The following is a 27,960-nucleotide window of genomic DNA, read 5'->3' as shown; positions in this document are numbered from 1 at the left end:
AGAGTCCTGGCCCTAATATATATATATATATATATATATCAGTGGTGGGCCGTCAGGGCCAGCAAGGCCTTCTCTGCTGGCCTAACATAACCAGAAATCATGATCATAATTATGGTAAAGGTTAATTTAATTTTTAATTTTCTTTCCCTAAATATCTAAAAGTATTCATATTCTCTTCATGTCATATTATGCTCCTTCCAGTGCTGTTGTTTTTAGGTTAGAGTTTTTATCCAATCAGAATTCAGCTATCTTATGTTGCCAGGCTGTATGAAATCTGCACGGGCCTTCAGAATCAACAATGCGGGCGTCTGTGCACTGTAAGTGAACGGGCAAATACAGTTGATAGATAGCTGCGATAGCCAATCAGATCACGAGTTGTGTCAGTAAGGCCCTCTAGCTGGCCTCACATTGAATGTGACATTTACGCGTCCTGTGACTGGATATGGATACTTACTAGTTTGAGCCACGGCAGTGCTATGCAGACCAACAGAGTCACACCCGGGACTGTTAACGGTATGTAAATAATCTGGCGCATTGGCGCAGCTGTGTGGTTGTACTCAAAGCAACAGGTCACAGAAAGTCGTGATACGTCACGTTTTGACATGAAAAAGTTTTTTCACAAAGAGACTTGTTTATTGTGTCGCTGTCGCCAAAGTATGGCCGTCTTGTTAGTGTCTTTCTGATATTAAACTGCGATTTTGCAATGTGTACAATCTTGTTAAAGCTTGCATATTCTTTGTGGACTCATTTAATAAAACTTTTTGGAAAGATAATTTTAAAGACCCTTTTATTTTTAAGTGTTGACAGTAGCATACCAGATATGTTTTAATTGCTGATGCGGTATTGTTGATTTTTAAAATGCGCCGGATAATAGCCCATTTTGTATACAACTGAGGTGATGCAATGCCTAGTAGTGCTTAAGTGTGTTTCTAACTACTCTCCAGTCCTGGTGTTATAAATGCTGGCAAAATGAAAGGTATTTATTGACTAAGTTGGACATCACTGAAGGCCTATGTGTGAAATGCACCGCCCGCCACTGATATATATATATATATATATATATATATACACACAGTGGTTTGGCTTTGATGTTGTATTTCAGGCCTCACTAATATACAAATATGTTGGCAAAAGGTATATGATTGATAAATGATGAGTTCCTGTCTGAGATTTTCCCATTTCCCTAATATATATATATGTATATACACACACAGATAGATAGATAGATAGATAGATAGAAAGATAGATAGATAGATAGATAGATAGATGAATATACTGACACTTTATTTATTTCATCAACATTTAATCTCTTTGACAAGTCAACATTTTATAACAGAGAAAATGTTTAAATTAGTCCGTATTTTGGATATATGCAATCCAAACATGATAGGATTCAAAAATGGCGGCACGATGACAAGATACAGAGACAGAATAAGACGCAGCACAGTGGGTACACTGCTCATATCAATTCTACTCTGAATGGTTACAAAAGTACAGCCAAAAGAAAAGTAAAGCAGAGAACTGAGATGAGGTGTGCAGGTACTGACAGCTTTCTGTCTCGTCTGTTTGGAGCCAGAAAAACACACTTTGAGAATCTTCATGTAGGAGAAAAGGATTGGAAGCAGGGGGACCAAGATGGTGAGAACAGCACCAAAGAGTCCATAAATATTATTCACTTTGGGGTCAGAACAGGCCAACTTAACAACAAGATAGTTTTGACAACACAAACTATTTATGATGTTTCCACAAAATGTCAAACGGATGTTTATGGAAAAAGTAATTAGGAACTTCACAAAAGAATACAACCATACAACAATAATAAAGATAACTGTTTTGTTACATGTCATTCGTGTGTTATATTGCAGAGGACAACAGATAGCAAGATATCTGTCATAAGACATGATGGCTAAATTACAAAATTCTATATTTACATATGTATGCAAACAGTAAATTTGCAGGAAACACAAAGAAACAGAAATAGTGTGAATGTCAGAGAGGATCTGAACCAGAAGGAATGGAAACAACCCTGTACTACCATACAGTTCATTTACAAACAAGCTGCACAGAAAAATGTACATAGGTTCATGTAAGCTTCTGTTCACACAGATAACCACAATCAGAGAAGTGTTGACAATCACAATAACAATGTACAGCATTGCAGTTAACATAAAATAAAAATATCTCAACGATCCAACATCCTCATAACCGTCAAGAATGAAATAAGAGAAAGATGATGAAGTTGAATTACCTTCTTTAAAATGGGATGCCATTATCCTTCAAACTTCTCTTTTAAATAAAAAAAATAAATTCTTTGACTTAAGTGACCTGATATTATTTCCTGAGCTTTACACTGAACAACACTGCTTTACTGAACAAAAAGTTGGAAAATCTTACAAGCAGCTCTCACAGTTCTGTGCCTGTGCACAGACTGCTACAATCACTTTGGTCAGCTGCTTTATATAGTCTTTTAGAGCCAATAAGTCACATCCGTCCTATCCTTAAGGCACACACTTGTTTGACTGGCAGTTTCAATTATTTATTTTTTTTGTCAGCTTGCTTATACAGCAAACTACACAATCTAGAAATGGCATCAAAATACCTCAGTGACAGCTGTTAGTGCAACAGACTGCAAAGTTTAAACAGCAAAACACATAATTTGTAGCTTAGTTAGCAACAGCACGTGATTAATTAAACAGAATGACTGGTTAAAAAGTGGTAGTTACCATTGCATAAATCTCTCAAATTGCTTTTACTAAATTTACGAATGAATCAATTTACACCACAATGTACTTTTGTAAGTACGGATGGATGTCTTCTCCTGTTGCAGACTGCTGTTGTAAAATGTAAGGACTTCTAGCAAATCTAGAATTGGTATAAAAAATGTTGTTGTGCACCACAACGTAGTATGTTTTTATTAGTATTGCACAAGTATGAACGATTGGCAACTGTACTATGCCTCACAGTTGGTACCTATTTGCATAGGGCCATTGGGTTACAGATAAAATTTGCCTCACACTGGGGACCACAAATAGATAGGGATATCAGTTCACAGGCAATATTTGCCTCACACGGGGCACCACAAATGTAGTGAACCTAGGATGTCCCAAATTAAATATATTGAACATGTGATTATCCATCCATCCATTTTCTTCCGCTTATCCGGGGCCGGGTCTTAGCCTGCCGCGGGGGCAGCAGGCTAAGCAGGGCATTCCAGACGTCCCTCTCCCCAGCCACAACGTCCAGCTCCTCCTGGGGGACCCCGAGGCGTTCCCAGGCCAGGAGAGAGATATAATCCCTCCACCGTGTTCTGGGTCTTCCCCGGGGCCTCCTACCAGTTGGACGTGGCCGGAACACCTCTAACGGGAGGCGCCCGGGAGGCATCCTTACCAGATGCCAAAACCACCTCAGCTGACTCCTTTCGACGCGAAGGAGCAGCGGCTCTACTCCGAGCTCCCTCCGGATGTCTGAGCTCCTCACCCTATCTCTAAGGCTGAGCCCAGCCACCGTACGGAGGAAGCTCATTTCAGCCGCTTGTATCCGCGAGTTCATGACCATAGGTGAGGGTTGGAACATAGATGGACCGGTAAATCGAGAGCTTTCCATTTTTAAAAATGGGAACCACCACCCCGGTCTGCCACTCCACTGGCACTGTCCCAGACCTCCAAGCGACACTGAAGAGGCGTGTCAACCGTGACAACCCAACAGTGTCCAGAGCCTTCAGCATCTCAGGGCGAATCTCATCCAACCCTGGCGCCTGGCCACCGGGTAGCTTTTTGACGACCTCGGCGACCTCTGCCAGGGATACTGGTGAGTCTTCCCCTGAGTCTTCAGACTCTGCCTCCTCTACAGAGGATGTGTTGGCTGGATTAAGGAGTTCCTCAAAGTGTTCTTTCCACCGTCTGATGACATCCACAGGTCGGGTCAGCAGGTCTCCGCCCCCGCTGAGCACAGCTTGGGCCAAGCCCTGCTTTCCCTTCCTGAGACGCCTGGCGGTTTTCCAGAACCTCTTTGAGGCCAACCGAAAGTTCTCCTCCATGGCCTCCCCGAATTCCTCCCATACCCGAGTTTTTGCTTCAGCGACTGTGCAGCTGCTGGTGTCCACCAGCGGGTTCTTGGGTTGCTGCCACGACAAGCACCGTCGGCCTTCAGGCCACAGCTCCTACCAGCCGCATCAACAATTGAGGCTTTGAACATGGCCCATTTGGACTCCATGTCCCCAGCCTCACCCGGGATGTTGGAGAAATTCTTCCGGAGGTGTGAGTTGAAGACCCTGCAGACAGGGGCCTCCGCTAGACGTACCCAGTTCACCCTCACTACGCGTTTGGATTTGCCAGGTCTGTCCAGCATCCTCCCCCGCCACCTGATCCAACTCACCACCAGGTGGTGATCAGTTGACAGCTCTGCTCCTCTCTTCACCTGAGTGTCCAGAACATGCGGCCGCAGATCCGATGATACGATAATGAAATCGATCATCGATCTTTGGCCTAGAGTGCTCTGGTACCAGGTACACTTATGAGCAACTCTATGTTCAAACATGGTGTTTGTTATGGACAATCCGTGACTAGCACAGAAGTCCAATAACAAAACACCACTCGGGTTCAGATCGGGCAGGCCGTTCCTCCCAGTCACCCCCCTCCAGGTACCATCATCGTTACCCACGTGAGCGTTGAAGTCTCCCAGAAGAACTATAGAGTCTCCAGGCGGTCACCCTTCCAGGACACCATCCAGAGACTCCAAGAAGGCCGGGTACTCCGAACTGCTGTTCGGTGCATAGGCACAGACAACAGTCAGAGACCTTCTCCTCGCGACTTGCAGCCGCAAGGAGGTGACCCTCTCGTTCCTCGGGGAGAACTCCAACACAGCGGCGCTCAGCCGGGGTCTTGTGAGTATCCCCACACCTGCCTGGCGCCTCTCACCCTGGGCAACTCCGGAAAAGGAGATAGTCCAGCCTCTCTCCAGGAGTTTGGTTCCAGAGCCCACGCTAGGTGTGGAGGTGAGCCCAACTATTTCTAGTTGGTAACGCTCCACCTCCCGCACAAGCTCGGGCTCCTTCCCTGCCAGCGAGGTGACATTCCACGTCCCCAGAGCTAGCCACTGGAGCTGGGGGCCAGCACGACCAGGTACCCGCCTTCGCCTGCTGCCCGACTCCCACTGCACCCGACCCCTATGCCCTACTCTGCGGGGGGTGGGCCTACAGGTCGGCGGATCCATGTAGCTTCTTCGGGCTGAGCCCGGCCGGGCCCCATGGACAAAAGTGGGGGCCCCGGTTTACCTGGCCGGGCGAGGTAAGCTGATCTTTATGGGTCACCTAAAAATGGGGCACCCCTCTGTTAAACAGAGAAAAGACAGCAAATTCAACTAAAATCAGTCTCAAACACTGATTAACAATTAAGTTAATAATTATAATCAAATTACCATATTACTATTCAGTAATGGTTGAAGGAATTTGGAATTATTTTCATTGAAGAGGTACATATTATGTATATGTAAATCCACACCTGGAGTTGGGACAGTTTTGGTGTGGTTTGGGGTTGTGTTAATTTATTTAATAAAGAAAGAGACTCTCTATGTGGAAGAAATTTCTGGCACAATATCATTCAATTTAGTTTCTACATCCAAATAAATATGTGTGGCATACATGTGACATCTACAATCGCAAGGTATTTGCCTGCTGCCAGACTTGCCTCTCCTTAGCAACTGGCGTTACATGATTTGAAAAAAAAAATCTCAGATGTCATTATTTCAGCTGATATTGAGATTGTGATATGATTCTGTGTTTATTTATGTTTATTCAGACATGTTCCAGGGTCAGAAAATATTTTTCTGCTGCCATCATGTGTGTTATGTCATCAATAAAGATCAACGAGCTGGTCCTAGAAGAAGCCATGCAAGACCAAGCCATGACATTACTCACAAGATGAAATTGCGAGCGGATCCTTTCTTTCTACACATATTAGCCTTTCCATCACTTAAAAGGTAAAAGCTTCTGAGTGGATGGAAGCTGATCACACTTAGAGCATGCACACGTCTGCTATGCTTTTCTTAAGAACCAGGAAGAACAACTAAACAGGAGGTGACCTAACAGGACATGAAGTTATCAGATGATGCAAATATCAAAATAAATCTTACCTGTCTCACAGTGTTGCTGACCCCAAATGGTGCTGAGACCCTCTCCACATTTAACTTGTCAGGTGGACACACTAGAAAGTCCAAATTCTGCAAATTCATTTTTGGATCCCTCTATCACTTTCTCTGATTTGCCGGAGGTCATACAGATATTAACTGCCATGCAAAGGCATGTGGGCCTCTCCAAAACTCAGCCACTATCAGAAAAGATTTACTACTAATTTCTGAAGGAAAACAAATACCAAGTACTGGGGAAAGGAAAAACTCATTAGACAAGTCAGCTTAGCATATCCAAAGCGGATGCTCTGGTTGATACGATAACATTAGAATAGGAATCTGACCTCCCCAGTGTGCTCTCATATCAAAAGTGGAACATAACAGGAAATTACAGGACAGTGGGCCTCATTCATGAAACGTTAGTAGATTTGTGCGTAGATTTGCACATAAAAGCCTACGCTACTAAAAACCTACTCCGGATTCATGAACGCCGCGGGAAACTCAGATCTGATCGTAAACACGTGTGTATGATCATGAATGCCAATCCATCGTAAGGTGGCAGCGCGCTCCCGATAATCAGCAATTAGCATGAACCCCGCACGTGAATTGCTAATGACCACCATATAAGGAGGTGTGTAGAGGCATCCTGTCAACCTGTCAGTCATGGCACAAAGAAAAAAAGAACGAGAAAGAAAAAAGAATTTTTCCGAAGCGGAGATTGAAGTTATTTTGGGCGAAGTGGAGTCCAAAAGAAAATTTTTATTTTCATCTGTTAGTAGTGGTGTGACAGGGACAGGCAAAGCGAAAGCGTGGAGGGAGGTGACGGACGCAGTAAATGTGGTTTCTGTAGTGCAAAGAACTACGTCCGAGGTTAAACGTAAATGGTTTGACATTAAACTTGACGCAAAGAAACGCATTAGCGCACACAAAAAAAGTACATCTGCCACAGGAGGAGGACGCTCAGAGTCCAAATACCCCGTTGGTGCGCTCTACAACGGCCCGAGTAGCCGCGTGCGCCTCATTGTATGCTCCTGTGGTGTCTGCGGGCTGGCCAGTGGGGTCATAAGCCACGGCGTCAGTGGGTAACCCCTATCCCCTATGGATATAGAAAGGTAAGTCCATATATAACACACACATGTGATTATGCAGGCTATATTCTTACCAATGAGCCAGCCGTCTCTCACAGCTCCATCCTCCAAACGCGTGCCAACTGCGCAATTACGCAGGATGAATGCGTCATGCGTCCCACCGGGCCACCGTGCCACAACGTTTAACAACACACACTTTGCGTCACAGATCAGTTGCACATTCACGGAATGAAAGTTTTTCCGGTTAATGTAAGCAAATGCATCACCGGATGGAGCCTTGATGCGTACGTGTGTGCAGTCTATGGCACCGATAACACCTGGCATGTTTGCAACTGCGCTGAACCCCTGCATTACTTCTGTCTGCCGTTGTGCGCCGTATAGAAATTGGATATACTCTGGCATTAATTTAATGATACCTCTGAGAACTGCAGGCAGGATGCGTCAATTTACATAGATAATTCACAATTATGAGTTTAATCTGAATCTTAATCCCGTCAATTGCCAACTAATTTAACTAAATGTTATATTTTTAATCGTTTGCCATGTTTATATCACATGTTTCAAAGGCATCTGCGTATTGTGTACATAACAGAACGCATTATGAATTAAAATTGTAATTTCCAACAGTGACGAGCATTATTTATATGCGTTCTTAAATTTACACAAGCACTACGTGTGGTCAGCAGCATGTGTAGATTTTGTTAGTAGCTACGAAAAGATCGGAGCTACTAAAATATTGATGAATGCGGAGATGCACGTAAATTTCCGTCTGCGAACGGTTTACAAACAAATTCGTTCTGCTCACGTTTCATGAATGAGGCCCATTGAACTTCAGTTACATAGAAATAATGACACACGGACCTGCAAAACAAAAAGAGAAACTCAAAGTGCTGTCTCCTCAAAGGTGACAGACAACTCCAATGATCAGAACAACTCTGACATCTGTATCTGTTTTTGATACCTACAATAAATTCTGCACAAGGCTGTAATTCGAATCTACCTGGTCGTCAAGTGTTTTTCTTTAAAGATTTTCTACAACAGTTCTTCCCCGATCAGAGAGTTTATTCCCAAATGATAATAAGACCCGAGTTGATTCTTTAGAACATCAACTAAAATTTTTAACATTTGCATCTGTTTATATCTTGGTATCAAATGATATAAGCATAATCCCCTCCTACTTTCTGGTCTGCTCCTTACTTTAAAAAAATATATTATTTTTCTCTCATTACAAGGATGTCATATTGTTTAAATCTGGTACACTCCACCTCCATAGGCTGGTCGCAATGAAAACTGAAATTCCCCTCAGAACAAGTTCAGGCCAGTTTCGGCCAGTTTCAGTATAGTCTGGAGACTGGACGTCCCCCCAGAGTGAGCCTTCCCCACTCTGTTCTGGCCTGGTGTTTCAGTGGCTTTCCAGAGTGCATTCACCTGTTAATTACGTTCAGTTTACACACACGTTGTGTGTGACAATTATGGTATTCATAAATAACTCATGTTTTATACTGTATATTTGTGATACAGAATTAAAATATAATGAAAGTTGACAACAGCTTAAAAACATCCTAGGCCTTGGAAGCTGCAATGAAAGACATAAGAACTGATGAGTTTTTATCTCTTTACTTGTTTATGATTTCCTTTCAGGAATATATACACAATTTAACCCTTTCAGTAAATGTGGTTTGGCTTGGTGCTGACTGGTGTTACAATACCGTTTACTCACAATGACAAGGAACTTGTTCAGTGAACATAACTATCTAAATTCGTATACCTTCATCATTTCTTTTTTTGTCAAGAAAATAATTTGATATTGTCAACCAAAACCTTTTTTACAGAACCACTGCATTATATTCAGAGTATACTGTCTATAATTTAATATCTATCATATATACTGTATATAATCATGTTTTTATTCAGCACATTTTATTAATTGATGTTATGCATAGGTGACTGACACTTTCTTTATGTCATTTTATTTTGCGACGAGCCAACATTTTATGAAAGAGGATATGTTTACACTTATTCCATATTTTTGACATTTGCAAACCAAACATGAAAGGGTTCAAAAATGGCGGCATGATGAGAAAGTACAGGGACAGAATAATACGCAGCACACTGGGTACACTGCTCATATCAAATCTACTCTGAAGAATTTGAAAGCTGCAGCCAAAAGAAAAGTTGAGCAGAGAAGCGAGGTGAGGTATGCAGGTACTGGCAGCTTTCTGTCTCGTCTGTTTGGAGCCAGAAAAACACACTTTGAGAATTTTACCGTAAGAAATAAGGATTGAAAGCAGAGGGACTAACAATGAGACAGCAGTGGAAAAAAGTCCATAAATGTTATTCACTTTGATGTCAGAACAGGCCAACTCTGCAACAAGGTAGTTATGACAACACAAACTGTTCATGATGTTTCCACAAAGTGTCAAACGGATGTTTAAGGAAAAGGGAATCAGGACACTGACAAAAGAATACAACCATACAGCAATAATAAAGATAACTGCTTTGTTACATGTCATGCGTGTGTTATATTGCAGAGGACAACAGATAGCAAGATATCTGTCATAAGACATGACGGCTAAATTACAAAATTCTATACTTCCGTAAGTATACAAACAGTAAATCTGCAGGAAACACAAAGAAACAGAAACAGTGTGAATGTCAGAGAGGATCTGAACCAGAAGGAATGGAAACAACCCTGTACTACCATACAGTTCATTTACAAACAGGCTGCACAGAAAAATGTACATAGGTTCATGTAAGCTTCTGTTAACACAGATAACGACAAGCAGAGAAGTGTTGACAATTACAATTACAACGTACAACATTGCAGCTATCATAAAATAAAAATATCTCAACGATCCAACATCCTCATAACCTTCAAGAATGAAATAAGAGAAAGATGATGAAGTTAAATTACCTTCTTTAATATGGGACGCCATTATCCATAAAAATGTACTTCTCTTTTAAAACAAAAAAATGGTATAATTCTTTGATTCAAGTGACTTCATATTTTTTCCTGAGCTTTACACTGAACAACACTGCTTACTGAACAAACAGAAAATGTCACTTGGGTCAGCTGCTTTATATGTTATTTTAGAGCCAATATGTCACATCCACCTTATCCTCAAGGCTCGAACTTGTTTGACTGGCAGTTTCAATTATTTGTTTTTTGTCAGCTTGCTTATACAGTAAACTACACAATCTAGAAATGGCACCAAAACATTCTTAGTAACAGCTGTTCATGCAACAAACCATCAAGACTAAACACCAAAACATAACATTTGTTACTTTGTTTTCTCAGCTATTACACCGACAAATAACGTTGGGTGTATAAATTGAAGGAAATATCCATGTAGTGAAACAGGAACACAGATGGAGTGGCAGCGTTGATCAATGAATGTAGATTTCGGTTAATACATCTAAAACACATATATTGTAGGATGTTTATGTGGTTTAAACAGCTCTATATGCAAAAAAACCGATTCATTAAATGAGTCAAAAATAGACTTAATGCTTAAAGATGAGGATTGACACATTGATTAGAATGGAATCCTATTTAATCTGTGAGACTTCTAAAAAAGCGGTAGGGATAGCCACTGGAACACCTGGGAATAATCATTTTTTAAATTGTGATCCTCATTGTCATTGAAAAAAATACTCCAGCTCTTCCTGAGGGACTCAGACGTGTTCCCAGGTCAGACGAGATATATAATATCTTCGGGGTGTTCTGGGTCGACCTCAGGGCCTCACACCAGCTGGATGTGAAACAAAATGTTTCTGTAAACTTGTGAGTTCATTTTTCTGCTGCCATCACGTGTGTTTTGTCATTGATTAAGATCAATGAGCCGGTCCTAGATGAAGCAATGCAAGCCCAAACCATTACATTACTCAAAAGATAAACTTGGGTTATACCCTTATTTACTCCTACTATCTGGTCTGCTACTAATTTTCAAGAATGATAACTTTTTCTCTCATTACAAAGATGCTATATTGTTAAAATTTGGCACACTCCACCTACATGGTCCTACATGATCCTACGGAAAACAGAAATTCAGAAAGTCTGGACGTCCATCCAGAGTGAGCGTTCCCAGATCTGTTCTGTCCTTGTGTTTTAGTGGCTTTCCAGAGTGTATTAACCTGTTAATTACCACTCTCTTTGAATCATCAGAAGCCTTTATTGTCATTGCACAGAGTAACAAGTACTAGTACAACGAAATTTGCTGTCAACCCGTCCAAAACGTATAAAACACACAAACAAATTGACAGAGGTGAACAGGACAGGAAGACAGAGATGAAGAAAAAGAAATACAGCACGTGAGGTGAGGAAAGGAGGCAAAAACTATTAAAAAAACCTCAGCAACATAAACACATACATAATATACTTCACAACATGAACAGACTAATGACATGCCACGGGGGGTAGCATAGTCAAGCAGCCATCCGCCGCTAAAGGCGCTGTCACAGACCCGCTTGTCTCGCTGAGGCGTGGATTGGGGGGAGCTTTTGAGAGTCTCCCTGCAGTGCTCAACATGGGAATTTTTTCCAGATCAGCCTTGAGCCAGGGCTGTTTGGGGGAGGCCAAATAAGATTGGGATTTGGGCTGTAGGCGAAAGTGGCAGCAATTTTCTGCTACTCATCTTGTCGATAATGTCCGTGCTGGTCTCTGGATCGATCCAGTTGCTTTTCCAGGGCCGTCAGTCGCTACATGATTTTATCCAAAGTGCAGTTTCTGACCACAGCCTGAGTGCCGACAACTCTGCCCACCATATCAATCGTCACGGGCAGCCTTATGGGGCTTTGGACAGCTGTCACCGTTTTCTGTGTATCTCGATAAACCAGAGCAATGCCTAATCCAATCAGCAAAAGCCCTGTTATCAAGGTTCCGAATAAATAGAGGTCTTGAATATCCTCCATGGAAAGAGCCGCCTGGCACACGACACGCCACCTCTCCCACGTCCATCACGTAGCCAGCTGCAAACGTCCCGGCAGGGCAGGAGGGCCAGGAGCCCAGGCTTCTGGTCGAGAAGATGGGGTCAATTGCGTTGAGAGTCCAGTTGATCAAATCCATGATTTTTTTGTTTTGAGAGCAGTGTAGAGAGATTCTTCCAAAGAATAAGACAGAAGATAAGATGAGATGAGAGCAGCGAAGCAGGAAAACACACAGGGAGGGAGAGAGGAAAGAAAAATGCGACTGCCACCTTACAGAGCCATAATTATGGTGTTTGTATATTAGTGATGTTTAATACTCATGTATATTTGTGATACAGATTTAAAATATAATAAAAGTTGACTGTGTTAATACAACAGTTTAACACCATCATAGGCTTGGGAAGTTGTAATAAAACACATAAGAACTGATGAGTATTTATCTCTTTACTTGTTTATGATTTCCTTTCAGGCATATAAACACAATTTACTGCCACTTCATACAATCAACATTTTATCTCTTGGAAAAGTCAACATTTTAGAACAGAGGACATTTTTACATATATTCTGTGTTTTAGACATTTGCAATCCAAACATGATAGGATTTAAAAGTGGCTGTATGATGAGAAAATACAGAGACAGAATAATACGTAGCTCAGTGGGTACACTGCTCATATCAAATCTACTCTGAATGGTTACAAAGCTGCAGCCAAAAGAAAAGTTGAGCAGAGAAGCGAGGTGAGGTATGCAGGTACTGGCAGCTTTCTGTCTCGTCTGTTTGGAGCCAGAAAAACACACTTTGAGAATTTTACCGTAAGAAATAAGGATTGAAAGCAGAGGGACTAACAATGAGACAGCAGTGGAAAAAAGTCCATAAATGTTATTCACTTTGATGTCAGAACAGGCCAACTTTGCAACAAGGTAGTTATCACAACACAAACTGTTCATGATGTTTCCACAAAGTGTCAAACGGATGTTTAAGGAAAAGGGAATCAGGACACTGAGAAAAGAGTACAACCATACAGCAATAATAAAGATAATTGCTTTGTTACATGTCATGCGTGTGTTATATTGCAGAGGACAACAGATAGCAAGATATCTGTCATAAGACATGACGGCTAAATTACAAAATTCTATACTTCCGTAAGTATACAAACAGTAAATCTGCAGGAAACACAAAGAAACAGAAACAGTGTGAATGTCAGAGAGGATCTGAACCAGAAGGAATGGAAACAACCCTGTACTACCATACAGTTAATTTACAAACAGGCTGCACAGAAAAATGTACATAGGTTCATGTAAGCTTCTGTTAACACAGATAACCACAATCAGAGAAGTGTTGACAATTACAATTACAACGTACAACATTGCAGCTATCATAAAATAAAAATATCTCAACGATCCAACATCCTCATAACCTTCAAGAATGAAATAAGAGAAAGATGATGAAGTTAAATTACCTTCTTTAATATGGGACGCCATTATCCATAAAAATGTACTTCTCTTTTAAATAAAAAAAATGGTATAATTCTTTGATTAAAGTGACTTCATATTTTTTCCTGAGCTTTACACTGAACAACACTGCTTACTGAACAAACAGAAAATGTCACTTGGGTCAGCTGCTTTATATGTTATTTTAGAGCCAATATGTCACATCCACCTTATCCTCAAGGCTCGAACCTGTTTGACTGGCAGTTTCAATTATTTGTTTTTTGTCAGCTTGCTTATACAGTAAACTACACAATCTAGAAGTGGCACCAAAACATTCTTAGTAACAGCTGTTCATGCAACAAACCATCAAGACTAAACACCAAAACATAACATTTGTTACTTTGTTTTCTCAGCTATTACACCGACAAATAACGTTGGGTGTATAAATTGAAGGAAATATCCATGTAGTGAAACAGTAACACAGATGGAGTGGCAGCGTTGATCAATGAATGTAGATTTCGGTTAATACATCTAAAACACATATATTGTAGGATGTTTATGTGGTTTAAACAGCTCTATATGCAAAAAAACCGATTCATTAAATGAGTCAAAAATAGACTTAATGCTTAAAGATGAGGATTGACACATTGATTAGAATGGAATCCTATTTAATCTGTGAGACTTCTAAAAAAGCGGTAGGGATAGCCACTGGAACACCTGGGAATAATCTTTTTTTAAATTGTGATCCTCATTGTCATTGAAAAAAATACTCCAGCTCTTCCTGAGGGACTCAGACGTGTTCCCAGGTCAGACGAGATATATAATATCTTCGGGGTGTTCTGGGTCGACCTCAGGGCCTCACACCAGCTGGATGTGAAACAAAATGTTTCTGTAAACTTGTGAGTTCATTTTTCTGCTGCCATCACATGTGTTTTGTCATTGATTAAGATCAATGAGCCGGTCCTAGATGAAGCAATGCAAGCCCAAACCATTACATTACTCACAAGATAAACTTGGGTTATACCCTTATTTACTCCTACTATCTGGTCTGCTACTAATTTTCAAGAATGATAACTTTTTCTCTCATTACAAAGATGCTATATTGTTAAAATTTGGCACACTCCACCTACATGGTCCTACATGATCCTACGGAAAACAGAAATTCAGAAAGTCTGGACGTCCATCCAGAGTGAGTGTTCCCAGATCTGTTCTGTCCTTGTGTTTTAGTGGCTTTCCAGAGTGTATTAACCTGTTAATTACCACTCTCTTTGAATCATCAGAAGCCTTTATTGTCATTGCACAGAGTAACAAGTACTAGTACAAAGAAATTTGCTGTCAACCCGTCCAAAACGTATAAAACACACAAACAAATTGACAAAGGTGAACAGGACAGGAAGACAGAGATGAAGAAAAAGAAATACAGCACGTGAGGTGAGGAAAGGAGGCAAAACCTATTAAAAAAACCTCAGCAACATAAACACATACATAATATACTTCACAACATGAACAGACTAATGACATGCCATGGGGGGTAGCACAGTCAAGCAGCCATCCACCGCTAAAGGTGCTGTCACAGACCCGCTTGTCTCGCTGAGGCGTGGATTGGGGGTAGCGTTTGAGAGTCTCCCTGCAGTGCTCAACATGGGAATTTTTTCCAGATCAGCCTTGAGCCAGGGCTGTTTGGGGGAGGCCAAATAAGATTGGGATTTGGGCTGTAGGCGAAAGTGGCAGCAATTTTCTGCTACTCATCTTGTCGATAATGTCCGTGCTGGTCTCTGGATCGATCCAGTTGCTTTTCCAGGGCCGTCAGTCGCTACATGATTTTATCCAAAGTGCAGTTTGTGACCACAGCCTGAGTGCCGACAGCTCTGCCCACCATATCAATCGTCACGGGCAGCCTTATGGGGCTTTGGACAGCTGTCACCGTTTTCTGTGTATCTCGATAAACCAGAGCAATGCCTAATCCAATCAGCAAAAGCCCTGTTATCAAGGTTCCGAATAAATAGAGGTCTTGAATATCCTCCATGGAAAGAGCCGCCTGGCACACGACACGCCACCTCTCCCACGTCCATCACGTAGCCAGCTGCAAACGTGCCGGCAGGGCAGGAGGGCCAGGAGCCCAGGCTTCTGGTCGAGAAGATGGGGTCAATTGCGTTGAGAGTCCAGTTGATCAAATCCATGATTTTTTTGTTTTGAGAGCAGTGTAGAGAGATTCTTCCAAAGAATAAGACAGAAGATAAGATGAGATGAGAGCAGCGAAGCAGGAAAACACACAGGGAGGGAGAGAGGAAAGAAAAGTGCGACTGCCACCTTACAGAGCCATAATTATGGTGTTTGTATATTAGTGATGTTTAATACTCATGTATATTTGTGATACAGATTTAAAATATAATAAAAGTTGACTGTGTTAATACAACAGTTTAACACCATCATAGGCTTGGGAAGTTGTAATAAAACACATAAGAACTGATGAGTATTTATCTCTTTACTTGTTTATGATTTCCTTTCAGGCATATAAACACAATTTACTGCCACTTCATACAATCAACATTTTATCTCTTGGAAAAGTCAACATTTTAGAACAGAGGACATTTTTACATATATTCTGTATTTTAGACATTTGCAATCCAAACATGATAGGACTTAAAAGTGGCTGTATGATGAGAAAATACAGAGACAGAATAATACGTAGCTCAGTGGGTACACTGCTCATATCAAATCTACTCTGAATGGTTACAAAGCTGCAGCCAAAAGAAAAGTTGAGCAGAGAAGCGAGGTGAGGTGTGCAGGTGCTGACAGCTTTCTGTCTTGTCTGTTTGGAGCCAGAAAAACACACTTTGAGAATCTTCATGTAGGAGAAAAGGATTGGAAGCAGAGGGACTAAGATGGTGAGAACAGTACCAAAGAGTCCATAAATATTATTCACTTTGATGTCAGAACAGGCCAACTTTGCAACAAGGTAGTTATGACAACACAAACTGTTCATGATGTTTCCACAAAATGTCAAACGGATGTTTAAGGATAGAGGAATCAGGACATTGACAAAAGAATACAACCAGACAACAATAATAAAGATAACTGCTTTGTTAAATGTCATACGTGTGTTATATTGTAGAGGACAACAGATAGCAAGATATCTGTCATAAGACATGACGGCTAAATTACAAAATTCTATATTTGCATAAGTATACAAACAGAAAATCTGCAGGAAACACAAAGAAACAGAAATAGTATGAATGTCAGAGAGGATCTGAACCAGAAGAAATGGAAACAACCCTGTACTACCATACAGTTCATTTACAAACAGGCTGCACAGAAAAATGTACATAGGTTCATGTAAGCTTCTGTTCACACAGATAACCACAATCAGAGAAGTGTTGATAAGAACAATAACAAGGTAAAACACTGCAGTTAACATAAAATAAAAATATCTCAATGATCCAACATCCTCATAAATGTCAAAAATGAAATAAGACAAAGATGGTGAAGTTAAATTACCTTTTTTAAAATGGGAAGCCATTTTTTCTTTGCCAACTTTGGTTTAATTAAAAAAAAAAAAAAACCCTATTCCTTGATCAAAGACATATTTTGAAAAAGAGTGACTTCATATTATTTACTTAGCTTTACACTGAACAACACTGCTTCACTGAACAAAGAGTCAGAGAAAATCTCACAAGCAGCTCTCACAGTTCTTTGCCTGTGCACAGACTGCTGCAGTCACTCTGGTCAGCTGCTTTATATAGTTTTTTAGAGCAAATAAGTCACATCCTCCTTATCCTCAAGGAACACACCTGTCTATAATGCGTTTACTGATATTGCACAATCAGGAACATTTGGCAAATGATGCCTCACATGGGGCACCATTTTGTATAGGGATATCGGGTAACATATATAAATTGCCTCAAAGGGACATCATAAATATGTAGAGATTAGGGCTGTCAGCATTAACGCGTTAATTAGATTAATGCAATCCATAACGCATTCATTTTTTAAAATCGCATTTTAATTGCAAGCCTCTTTGTCCCTTCTACTCGCCCGTAGTCGGCTCCTCTGTGGCGCCATGTTTGCTTCCTGAAGTAAACTTACGGTGATGGAGAGAAAGAGTGCTACTGGAGTTTTTTCAACGGCTTGTTTAACTATAAAAAACTTCCAGACGGTTTAGTTGACAAGTCAAAAGTAAAATGCAACCTTTGTCAAAAGGAATTCAACTACCACCGCAGTATATCGACTTTAAGTTACCACCTGCATGCTAAACACCCAGGTGCAGCAGACACACCCCAGCCAAGCAAACCCCAGCTCCGCCAAAATACCATTTTGGAGTGCGGGAGTCGCCAGAGACCTGTGGATGAAAGTACGTCGAAGAAGTTAACTAAATCGATCGCTAAATGGGTGGCAACTGACTGCAGACCAGTCAACATCGTAGAACACTCAGGTCTTAGGGATGTTATCAAGCTGGCATGTTCTGACCAGGCGTACACCTTAGCGTCGCGGGGAACAATTTTTACACGCATACAGGAGCTATATGAAACTGAAAAAGAAGCTAAAATGGACCTCCTACAAAATGCAAATGGTGTGGCATTAACTGGGGATCACTGGACGTCAGTAAGCAACCAGGATTATCTTGGCGTTACGGCTCATCATATAGACATTGACTGGAAATTGCACTCGTTTGCAACGGTTCGACATACAGAAGAACGCCACTTCGCAGAAACATGTGCCCAACATTTTCCAAAGTTGCAGAGCAGTGGAATGTCGCAGGGAAGGTGACGACAATCAGCACCGATAGTGCCCGTAATATGACAGCAGCAGCAAGACTTACCCTGGGATTCTACTGGATGCGCTATGATTCCGAAAGGGATCCGTCCGCAACGGCTGCGTATCTCCGCAGTCCGTCAACACACACCGGATCCGTCTGCGTCAAGCTGTTGCGGACAGCGGAGTCCCGAGGACGCACGAGATCTCGCGAATTCACGCATAATCAATTGATATAACTGGAAGAGAATCAACATCTCCTCATTAATGACTCGAGACAAATCCAGCGACTCGGTCTTAACGAGCGCTAACGAGCTCGGCCGGCCTTGTTAGCGGCAGTTAGCTCTGTAGCAGTACAGTGTGTATGTGCTGCTGCTGCAGGAGGTGTTCACTTAGCGATTTCTGTTTGTTTACAACAAGCACCGGAGTGAGCGGTGTCAGTGGGGTGAAGAGACGAGTGAAAACCTCTAACCTGTTGACTTCATGTCTGTCCCTGCCCATCATGACGTCTTCAAGTTGTGAAATACGAGTCGGCGTGAACCAGAGGTATTTTATTTTGAAAATATACCGGATGTTTTATTTTGTGTCTGTGCACGACTTCCTGTCCCGAATGATCTGCTCTGTGTTGAATTTATGTGGCGTGCTCCATCATCCGACTAAAATAGAAGCTCTGCACAAGTGTTGCGATGGCTGACGGATGGCTGTGCGTCGTCGGACTCATTACGCAGCGGATCTGGAGTCGGTGGAATCTCTCACATTGATTACAATGGGTGCGTAACGGCTCCGACAACGGATCTGCAGCCGTTACGCATCCAGTGGAATCCCGGTGTCCTGCCATACGAGCACATGCCGTGCATTGCGCACAGTATACAGAGATTCATCACAATGGCAATCCGTGACAGTGGTCTTGATAATGTCTTGGCAAAATGCTGCAAACTGGTCGGACATTTTAAGCACAGTCCAGCAAATGCAGCAGAGCTGCAACGACAACAAGAAGAGTCTGGACAGCAACAGGAGCCCCTCATCCAGGATGTTTCCACCAGGTGGAACTCCACTCTCAGCATGGTTGCCTGGCTTCTCAGAAACAAGGATGCAGTCAGAGCTACACTTGAGCTCCATCAGCAAAGAAGCATACCAGCCATGCTGACAAATGCTGAACTGGAGCCAGATCCACCTAAAAAGGAGCCCAGCATCTCCATAGAGGATTGTCCATTCAAGTGGTGGTCTGGACACGAAGGGGCCGACCCAAGCTTGGCACCTCTGGCACAAAAATATCTGGCTACACCTTCAACGACGGTACCATGTGAAAGACTGTTCTCTCTCTCTGGCCACATTCTGCAAAAGAAAAGAGGAGCACTGTCCACTGATAATGTCACCAGACTGGTCTGTATTAGCAGTTGGCTCAAAGAAAAGAAATAGGAGAGAAACCTCAGAACTCAGACAGTTCAGGATTTCATGTCGAGTGAATGCAGTTTTTTTCTTTCTTCATTTCACTTTACAGTCATTGCGACATTGTTTTTTTTTCACCCCTGTGCTGTCCAGGTGAATTATGCGGATTACACTCTTCATTTGAAGCTTGGAAATGTTACAAATATCCTACTGTGGATTTATTAAGCTCTGCGTTAGTTCAGGCGGAATACGGTAGTCATGCCTGCTTGGCTGTCGGCTGGTCTGACAACCGCGCCAAGCCCAACCAATCACTATCACACACACACAACTAGGCGGTCCATTTAAACTGTTCTGCCTCTCATTCCTCCTGCATCGCATCACTCTGCTGCAAACACTGCTGCGTTAACCTATTGCTGCATTTAAAAACCCGAATTGCTGTGTTTTCAAACACAATTGCGCTCTGCATTCTGAATCTACAAGTAGGTAATGAGAGTTCTAAACCTTGCTCTAGTGTCTCTATTTACCTTGTGTCTGGCGATAAGTATGTCGTTCGTCGACCAGGATGAAGACTTCTTCCAGGACGATGTGTCCTTGCCAGATCTCCAGACGGAGGAAGAGGATGACGGCGCCTCACCGGTCTCGGCTATCCGCCGGAGTGCTCGCCTGGCTACCAAAGGTCCGCCTTCCATCGGCAAGTGGCCGTCTTTAAAATCCTCGACGCGCTGTACAGCCACAACATCTCCCCCCCGTTGGGTGTCAGCCACCAAGAACTGTTTACATTTTTCCTCGAAAAATGTCACGGACAAGGAAGCGCTCCTGATCCTCCCACTGCTGCCGACTCCGCCCCTCCTCCCAGGAAAGCGTTGGCAAAACGCAAGAACTGCTCACGTGCCCCTCCAGCCTAAAAAACAAACAGTTCAACAGCACCCATCGTCCCGTCCAACCCATCTCCAGCCGCCGATCCAGTCATTTCAGCTCTCCAGTCCATCCAGTCGTCCCTCAGTGTGATGAATGCCCGCATTCTAGCACTGGAAGACATCGCCTCATCATCTGTCGTTGCTGCCGCTGCCATCCCGGCCGCGCTCTCCTCTCCAACACCTGCCGGACCTTCCGCTGCTGCTGTCGCTCCCGCGCACGTGTATGACGTCACCGCCGAGACGATCAACACAGTCAACCCCCCCAGAACTCTGGGAACTGCAGTCCCAGCCGTTTCAACTGGTGTACCTTTCTTCCCTCCTGCTGCTGCAATATCACCTCAGCTCAGAAACCAGATCATCTCAGGTAACGACATTAATCTTGTCAAAATTCTCTTAAATGCAACTGAGTCAGGCCTAGGGGAAAGAAGAGTGATTGACTGTGGGGATTTATCTGTTTTCCTTAAAGAGAGTGACCCGAGACTGTCCAAAAGCCTCACTATGGCTGAATTCAATGTGGCTTTCGGGGTGTTCAGAGACACATTGTGTGAAGTTTACCCAGAACGCAGGGCCGAATTAGATACCTATCTGGCTATTATTTCCGATCTGGCTATGTCTTATGGTGGCAACCTCTTTTACGAATATCACAAATCCTTCTCCGCAAAGTCAGCCCTCTACACCCAAAAATTCAACCAAAGACTGGACTGGTCCGTCATAGACTTCGCGCTTGTCAGCAGACACTTCACAGGACATCGTGCCCTCTCCTACTCTGTCTGCGGATCCTTTTCACACACCATCAGCCTGTGTCCAAAAACTGTTCAGCCTAAGCCCGCTTCAGCTTCCCCACCACTTCCAAAAAAAACAGAAGCAGGGAACAGCTTTCAGTTTCTGTGGAGACAGCCACCCCAGATCGGTGTGTCCACGACGGGTGCCTCGGCTACCAGCAAAAAAGAAATGAATAAAGTTTCCACACCTGTGAAAATTACAGAACTTTCCAAAGCTCTGAAGAAGCATCCAAACCGCTGTTTCGTGAACTATTTGATAACTGGGTTAATGCAGGGTTTTCTGGCTGGGTTATGCTGGCTCCCAAAGGTGTCCCATGAATGTAAAAACCTTCTATCGGCTTTGAAAGAACCTGAAGTCGTCAGAAAACTGCTAGCCAAAGACGTTGAGAGAGGGTATATGATTGGTCCCTTTGAAAAGCCACCCTTTCCAATATACCGTATCAGTCCCATCGGCGTGGCCACTCGTAAATATTCTGGGAAAAAGCGCCTGATCATCGATCTGTCCTCTCCTCATGACAAAGTGCATCAAGCATTAATAGTCTCATCCCTTCGGCCCAATTTTCACTCTATTATGCCTCTGTAGACCACGCCATAAAAATGATTAAACAAGCTGGTAAAGGTGCATGGTTAGGCAAAGCTGATATTACAGACGCCTTTAAAGTCATGCCACTTCATCCTTCTCAGTGGCACCTCTTTGGCGTGAAATGGCTGGGCAAAATGTATTTCTCTGTTCGTCTCACTTTTGGATGTTGCAGTAGCCCTCGCATTTTTGACACCTTATCGGAAGCACTTTGTTGGATCTTGCTAAATAATTGCAAATTGCCTTTTGTATTACATCTGTTGGACGATTTCTTAGTTGTAGATTTTCCTAAATCTCAACCATCACGCAGCATAAACGCACTAGTAGAAATATTCAACACATTAGGCATTCCACTATCCGCTGAAAAAACACAAGGGCCCTCAAATACCATTGAATTCTTGGGCATCACCCTCGACAGCAACCTCATGCAAGCATCCCTGCCAGATGAGAAACTGATGCGTATTCGCGACATCATGCGCAAAGCGACCGAAGCTGTATTCATGACAAAATGCGAGTTGCTCTCGCTTCTAGGGCATTTAAATTTTGCCATGCGAATCATCCCGCAATGTCGGTCCTTTATCTCGAGGCTCCTTGATCTTTCGAAAATGGTTGACAGACTACACCAACAAGTAATCATAGATGAAGGCTGCAGATCCGATTTGAAGTTTTGGTCAGTATTGTGTGAACACTGGAATGGCATTTCCTTCTTCTGTAATGATCTTGTTGAAACGTCAGTCGCCCTGAGATTTTTTTACAGATGCAGCTCCCTCTATTGGTTTTGGGGGGATATATGGTGATGAATGGTTTGCGGACGTCTGGCCCAAGGAATTGCTTGCCTTACCTAAAAAAATGCAATCCACAGCACTATTAGAATTGTATCCGATAGTAGTGGCTTGTGTTCTCTGGGGCAACAAATGGGCAAGGAAACAAATTGCTGTATTTTGTGACAACGAGGCAACTGTTAATATAATTAACAAAGGGCGCTCTTCAGTTCCATTTATCAACAGGCTAATGAGACGTTTAACCTGGTCATATGTCACGGGGAATTTCTTGCTCCACGCTGCGCACATCCCTGGCTTAGACAACCAAGTAGCAGATGCTTTGTCTCGCTTTAAATTTCAGGAGTTCAGGATCCTGTCTCCCAACGCCGCACCAACCAGCCTCATATGCCCATCATTCCAGCAAACCCTTCTAGATTAGGCCTAACCTTGCAGTCCTATATGTCCATCGCTTCCCACTACATGAGAGCAGGATTGTCAAAAGCAACATTAAAAGCTTATGATTCAGCATGGTCTTACTTTAATTCATTCTGTGCAGCTTTCTCTGTAGCAGTGCTACCTGTAAACATCCTGATGGTCTGTGCTTTCATAGTTCACAGTTCTAAATCATGTAAACTGCAGCCCTCTTCCATCAAAGCATTAATCGCAGGAATTCAGTTTCATTTGAGATGCATGGATCCATCAGTATGTAGCCTGCTGGGGAATCCTTCCATTCGTCTTCTCTTCAACGGATTAAAGAAAGAGCATCCAGAAGGCAATGATAAACGTCTCCCTCTCACCTTGCCATTAGTCCACAAATCGGTGTGTCATTTTAGACAAGGGTGTTTCACCCCTTTCGTAGATACACTACTGGAGTCGGTTTTTCTCACTGCTTTCTATGGGTTTCTTAGTCGGGGAACACACCACACGTACTGGGAGTTTCAATCCCCTGTCTGATCCAACAATTTCTGATCTTTGCATAAGCTCTGATAATTTCACTTTTCATCTCAAACATTCCAAAACCGATAAAGAAAGTAAAGGTATTGATGTTATTATTGCAAGAATTCATACTGCCTTCTGTCCCCTCTCCTATATGACCCGGTACCTACAATGGTGTCCACACAGCAAATGTGCCAGAGTTATTTTTTTGGTGTTGGTGTAAATTAACAGGGGTTACTATTAATTTTACTCAGAATTGATTAAAATTAACTCCCCCTAGAGTCAGTCCCTTATAGTGTTAGTGTTGATTTCCGTCGTTGTGAGAATCACTCTGAATTTACACTCTGGGTCGTTGAGTTAGCCACACCCACCACTCTTGAATTGCTCGCAGGTGGCAGTGACTGGCACACTGGTGGCACACCGCACATGCAGAGAGCTCCGACTGCAGTCGTACTTGTCGTCCAAATCTCTTCTTTCTATGGTAAGTTAAGTTTCGGTCGATAAAATTGTCTCTTTTGGATTGATATTACCGTTTTTTTTGGTTTGTTTTATTTGTGGATGACTTTGACTGCCAGCTAGTTGGTGAAGTTTGCAAGCTAGCTAACGTTAGCTTAGCTCGCTAGCCCTGGCCAACACTGCGCTGGACGAGGGTTTAGCTAACATTAGTTCCTCTAATTATTAAAAGTCTATATCAAGGAAAGGCTTTTTGAGTATTAGGAATGTATTGAATAGGCTATACATGATACGATTACCGTACGACAACATTAAACATGTGCAAGGCACATTGAAAAAAGGCCTAATTTTTACATTGTGTTTGATAGTGTTGGGTTGTATTGTTGTCTGTATTGTTTCCCCATCAACGTTAATTAACGAGACACAGCCGTTTGACTGTGATGAAGGAAGGTGAAATGCTGTTTAACAAAAAAAAAAAACCCAGTGTAATCTTGCACTGTCATGTGCATGATAGTGGCGGTGTCGTGCCAAAAAGTGATTGCCTGCCAGAATTTTCTCTGGATTAAACGGTCTTAATATGCAGATACACACAACTGTATTATAATGTAATTATAGCAAAGGCATGTGGCTTCGAAAGTTTAACGTTTGTTGTTGCGTAATTATTACAACTGTGGCCAAAAGAAGTGTAGTTTGTAGCGAAATCAGACATGGCAACTATGTGATAGACACGTCTATTTCAGTTTTCACCTCGCAAAAACTGATTGAAGGCATAGTATAGTTACTGAGAGGTTATTTCTGCCTAAATATGACTTGATCTCATTCATGAGCTTCATAATGTAAACACTAGAGCTCACAGGACAGCTTGGAATCCCTTTAAAGGACCATTACAACACAAAATAGGCATTTCACCTGCCAAAAATTGATTGAAGGCCAGATACAGTTACTCAAAGGTTATTTCAGCCTAAATATGACTTGATCTCATTCATGAACTTCATAATGTAAAGATCTGACCGCTCAACGGGCTGCCGTGCGCGCTCCCGCGGCCAGAAATCAGATTCTGGCAGGCAATCACTTTTTGGCATGACAGCTGTCATAGAGTGTGTTAGGGCTGACGTCAAAACCCGGAAGATTAGCATCGCGCTGGTTCCAGGAAATAAAAGTGAATGGGAATTTTGCATTGCGTTTTGGATTATGTCTGAAAATAAGCTCTGTGGCTTACACAGGTTTGTGATGCTTACAAGTTTTGTTCAGCGAGATAATCTTCATATATGAACACCGTTTATACCGCATTTGAATCTTAAATGCGATCGGCAGAAGTAAAAAGCTAACGTTAGGCCTATACACGGTCGCGTGTGACGTCACCACCGCTAAACTTTCGGCTGATTTGTTTTAAAAGTTTTTATAATGGGGAATTAGGACTGCTTTGACTTGTTGAAGACCCATAAATAACATAAAACAACATACAGGGGGTTAAAATAACATATTCGGGGTGATGACGTATCATGTCCCCGACAGTTTGTAGTCCTATTGAGCAACTTGTTAGCAACCGCCTTTTTTACGACACGTAAAAACTTCAAAGTTCACAAGTAGAGTATTTACTGACGTGTTTTATGTCGTAGAACAAAACGTGAAACTCGCTTAAGCTTTTGTTGACCACAGACCTTATTTAAGGCATTTTACCAATCCCATTCAAAAAACGTATTGGCTTTTAGGTGAGGGAACCGGATGCGCTAAAAATGCTAACGGACTTCCGTGTTTACTAACAGACTCTATTGTAGAGTGTTCAAATTACCACCCACTCCCCTACGTGGGAAACACTGGGTGTAAATGTAAGAAATTAGGAATAATAAATTATGCCATTCTTGTCTTGAAGCGACATGCTGGTTCCCGTAGAATATAGAGGAGTCAGCAAGTGGGTCAGGGTACCACAGTTGGAGGACGAGTACAATTACTCCCAGTTTTTGCAAGCAGGTAACTTAGGCTAATTTGACTGTCATGTTTATTTGTGCATTTAGGGTTTTTCAATATTTTTCCTAGAGACTACAGATGAAAATTAGCTTTACTGCTAACTCCGGTGTGTTTATAGTTCATCAGTTCTGTTCATTAATGCATGTTTTTCCCTCCTAAATCTTGCTTATCTACTGTATCTTATGTTCTAGTGCTGGCAAAATTCAATTTGCCACGTTCTGCTTCCTTGAGCCTAAAGGATTCCTCTAATGTGGAAGTGGATTCTGACATATTTGATTAACTCTTGAAGTCATCTGGGGTATCTTTCAAGGCCGAAGAATGTGATGGTAAGAGATTGCAGGCTTATATTTTTAATTTTTAAGACCTTCAGTCTGTTTTCTACAAAAGGTAACTTGAGCTGTAACTTGTTTCCTCTCGTGGTCAATTGCGTTATTTACAATGCAGGGCTGTGTCTTTTCTTAGGTATCAATGCTGAGGAGGAAATCTCAGAGGGCTCATCTTTATCAGACTGGTCACCATCACCATCACGTGCATCTCAAGGGTCATCATCAGGTTCTGACTCAACGCTGATACTGGAATCTACCAAAGTTCGAAAAAGACAGCTAGTTGAAGGACCCCTGGATAGCAACATTGCCAGAGATGTAAGTTAACCACCTGATAGTGACCCTGATGTCAATTAGTCTGATGTAAAACCTTACATTAAAATTTCTCAGTAAGTATTTAGTACTGCAGCCTTAGTAGGTGTTGGACTAAAGACCTAGAGCTACTTTATGTTAGCTAATTCTCATTTATCACGCACCCCTTACACCAGCCCGGGGCACAGGCTGGCATACCTACTGTACCTGGAGTGTGAATGGTATGCAATTGTCGTTTCAGAGTGTTAGAGTCGCTCTCTATTCAAAGCCTGGTGGAAAAGAAATATTCAAAGAGTACGAGAAAACAGGCGCCGTGATGTAACAAGAAGAAAGATGGTAAACATTCTTGTGGCAGATATGGTGGAGAGCCATGGGTAAGTGAATGCAATTGCAATAACATTTTCTTGTTGTTGTTGTGTTTACCTCCAAAAGTCGCTGCCGATTATGTTCTCACCCACACCCATGTGTACATCAAGGTTATTACAGTTAAAAAAAATTTCATTAGTTTTTATTTTTATGTAGCTATTCAATTTGCTTTTTTGTTTCAGTTCAGTTTTGGTTTGTTCAACAAGTGATACATCGGTTTTAGTTTAGTTTTTATTTTGAGGAATTGACTCTTGTGTTGTAGTTTTATTTCGTTCACATATAATAACCCAAGTGCACATGAGTGAAACTTGCAGTTTTTGGACGAATGACACATCTATCCATCATGTCTTTTCAGGAGGGTTCCTCCGGTGAATGTGCGGATCCTCTACGCACTTGGGATTACAACACTGTTCCCTAAATTGAAGGACCCAGATTCCAAGAATGGCTATGTGAGTACAGTAATGCATCCCCATACTTTCTGTGTTGTAAACTGTTTTTGTCTGTATATAACATCTATTGCAGATCTGCCAGTCCTGGGTGAGGGATCCCTCCTTTGTTGCCCACCTGAGGTTTCTCCAATTGTTTGCTGTTAAAGGGTTTTCCTGGAGTTCTTCCTCAGTTGATGTGAGTCAATGATGTGTTTTTCTTTGTCAACAGGAACATTTCTATGATCGCCAGAGTGGTTCGGGCTACCTAGCGTGGAGGCTGAAAACTGTTCAGTGGAACTATGCTCAAGACAGCAAGAAATCTAGGACCACTTTCCAAGAGGGCCCCAAGACTCCACGCAGTATCCATTCAGATGAGAAGCAGTTGACCGGTGATGAATGCAGGGAAGCCATATTGGTGATGAAACATT

At 42.3% G+C, this 27,960-nt stretch overlaps 3 protein-coding genes, 1 long non-coding RNA gene and 1 pseudogene across 4 annotated transcripts; 1 reads left to right on the top strand and 4 right to left on the bottom strand.

Moving 5' to 3' along the window:
• Positions 1-1,319: 1,319 nt before the first annotated feature.
• On the bottom strand, positions 1,320-2,431 carry LOC131970711 (olfactory receptor 10A6-like). The gene has a single exon (XM_059332133.1). The coding sequence runs from the start codon at positions 2,268-2,270 to the stop codon at positions 1,320-1,322; it is 951 nt and encodes a 316-aa protein (XP_059188116.1). The 5' UTR covers positions 2,271-2,431.
• A 6,744-nt stretch (positions 2,432-9,175) lies between these two features.
• On the bottom strand, positions 9,176-12,276 carry LOC131970710 (olfactory receptor 52D1-like). Its single transcript, XM_059332132.1, has 2 exons — positions 12,144-12,276; positions 9,176-10,083 (listed from the first exon to the last, which is right to left on the bottom strand). The coding sequence occupies exons 1-2, from the start codon at positions 12,274-12,276 to the stop codon at positions 9,176-9,178; spliced, it is 1,041 nt and encodes a 346-aa protein (XP_059188115.1).
• Positions 12,277-12,570: 294 nt separating this feature from the next.
• Positions 12,571-13,616, bottom strand: LOC131970709 (olfactory receptor 2G6-like; annotated as a pseudogene).
• A 2,321-nt stretch (positions 13,617-15,937) lies between these two features.
• On the bottom strand, positions 15,938-17,097 carry LOC131970508 (olfactory receptor 2A14-like). The gene has a single exon (XM_059331921.1). The coding sequence runs from the start codon at positions 17,083-17,085 to the stop codon at positions 16,102-16,104; it is 984 nt and encodes a 327-aa protein (XP_059187904.1). The 5' UTR covers positions 17,086-17,097; the 3' UTR covers positions 15,938-16,101.
• Positions 17,098-25,558: 8,461 nt separating this feature from the next.
• Positions 25,559-26,756, top strand: LOC131970460 (uncharacterized). Its single transcript, XR_009394182.1, has 3 exons — positions 25,559-26,106; positions 26,295-26,429; positions 26,566-26,756. It is a non-coding gene; the product is annotated as an uncharacterized LOC131970460 (long non-coding RNA).
• The last annotated feature ends 1,204 nt before the right edge of the window (positions 26,757-27,960 follow it).

This window comes from Centropristis striata, chromosome 4 (genome assembly GCF_030273125.1).
Source record: "Centropristis striata isolate RG_2023a ecotype Rhode Island chromosome 4, C.striata_1.0, whole genome shotgun sequence".
Taxonomy (NCBI): domain Eukaryota; kingdom Metazoa; phylum Chordata; class Actinopteri; order Perciformes; family Serranidae; genus Centropristis; species Centropristis striata.
Note: the sequence above shows the minus strand (reverse complement) of the source record. Positions and strands in the feature narration are given on the sequence as shown.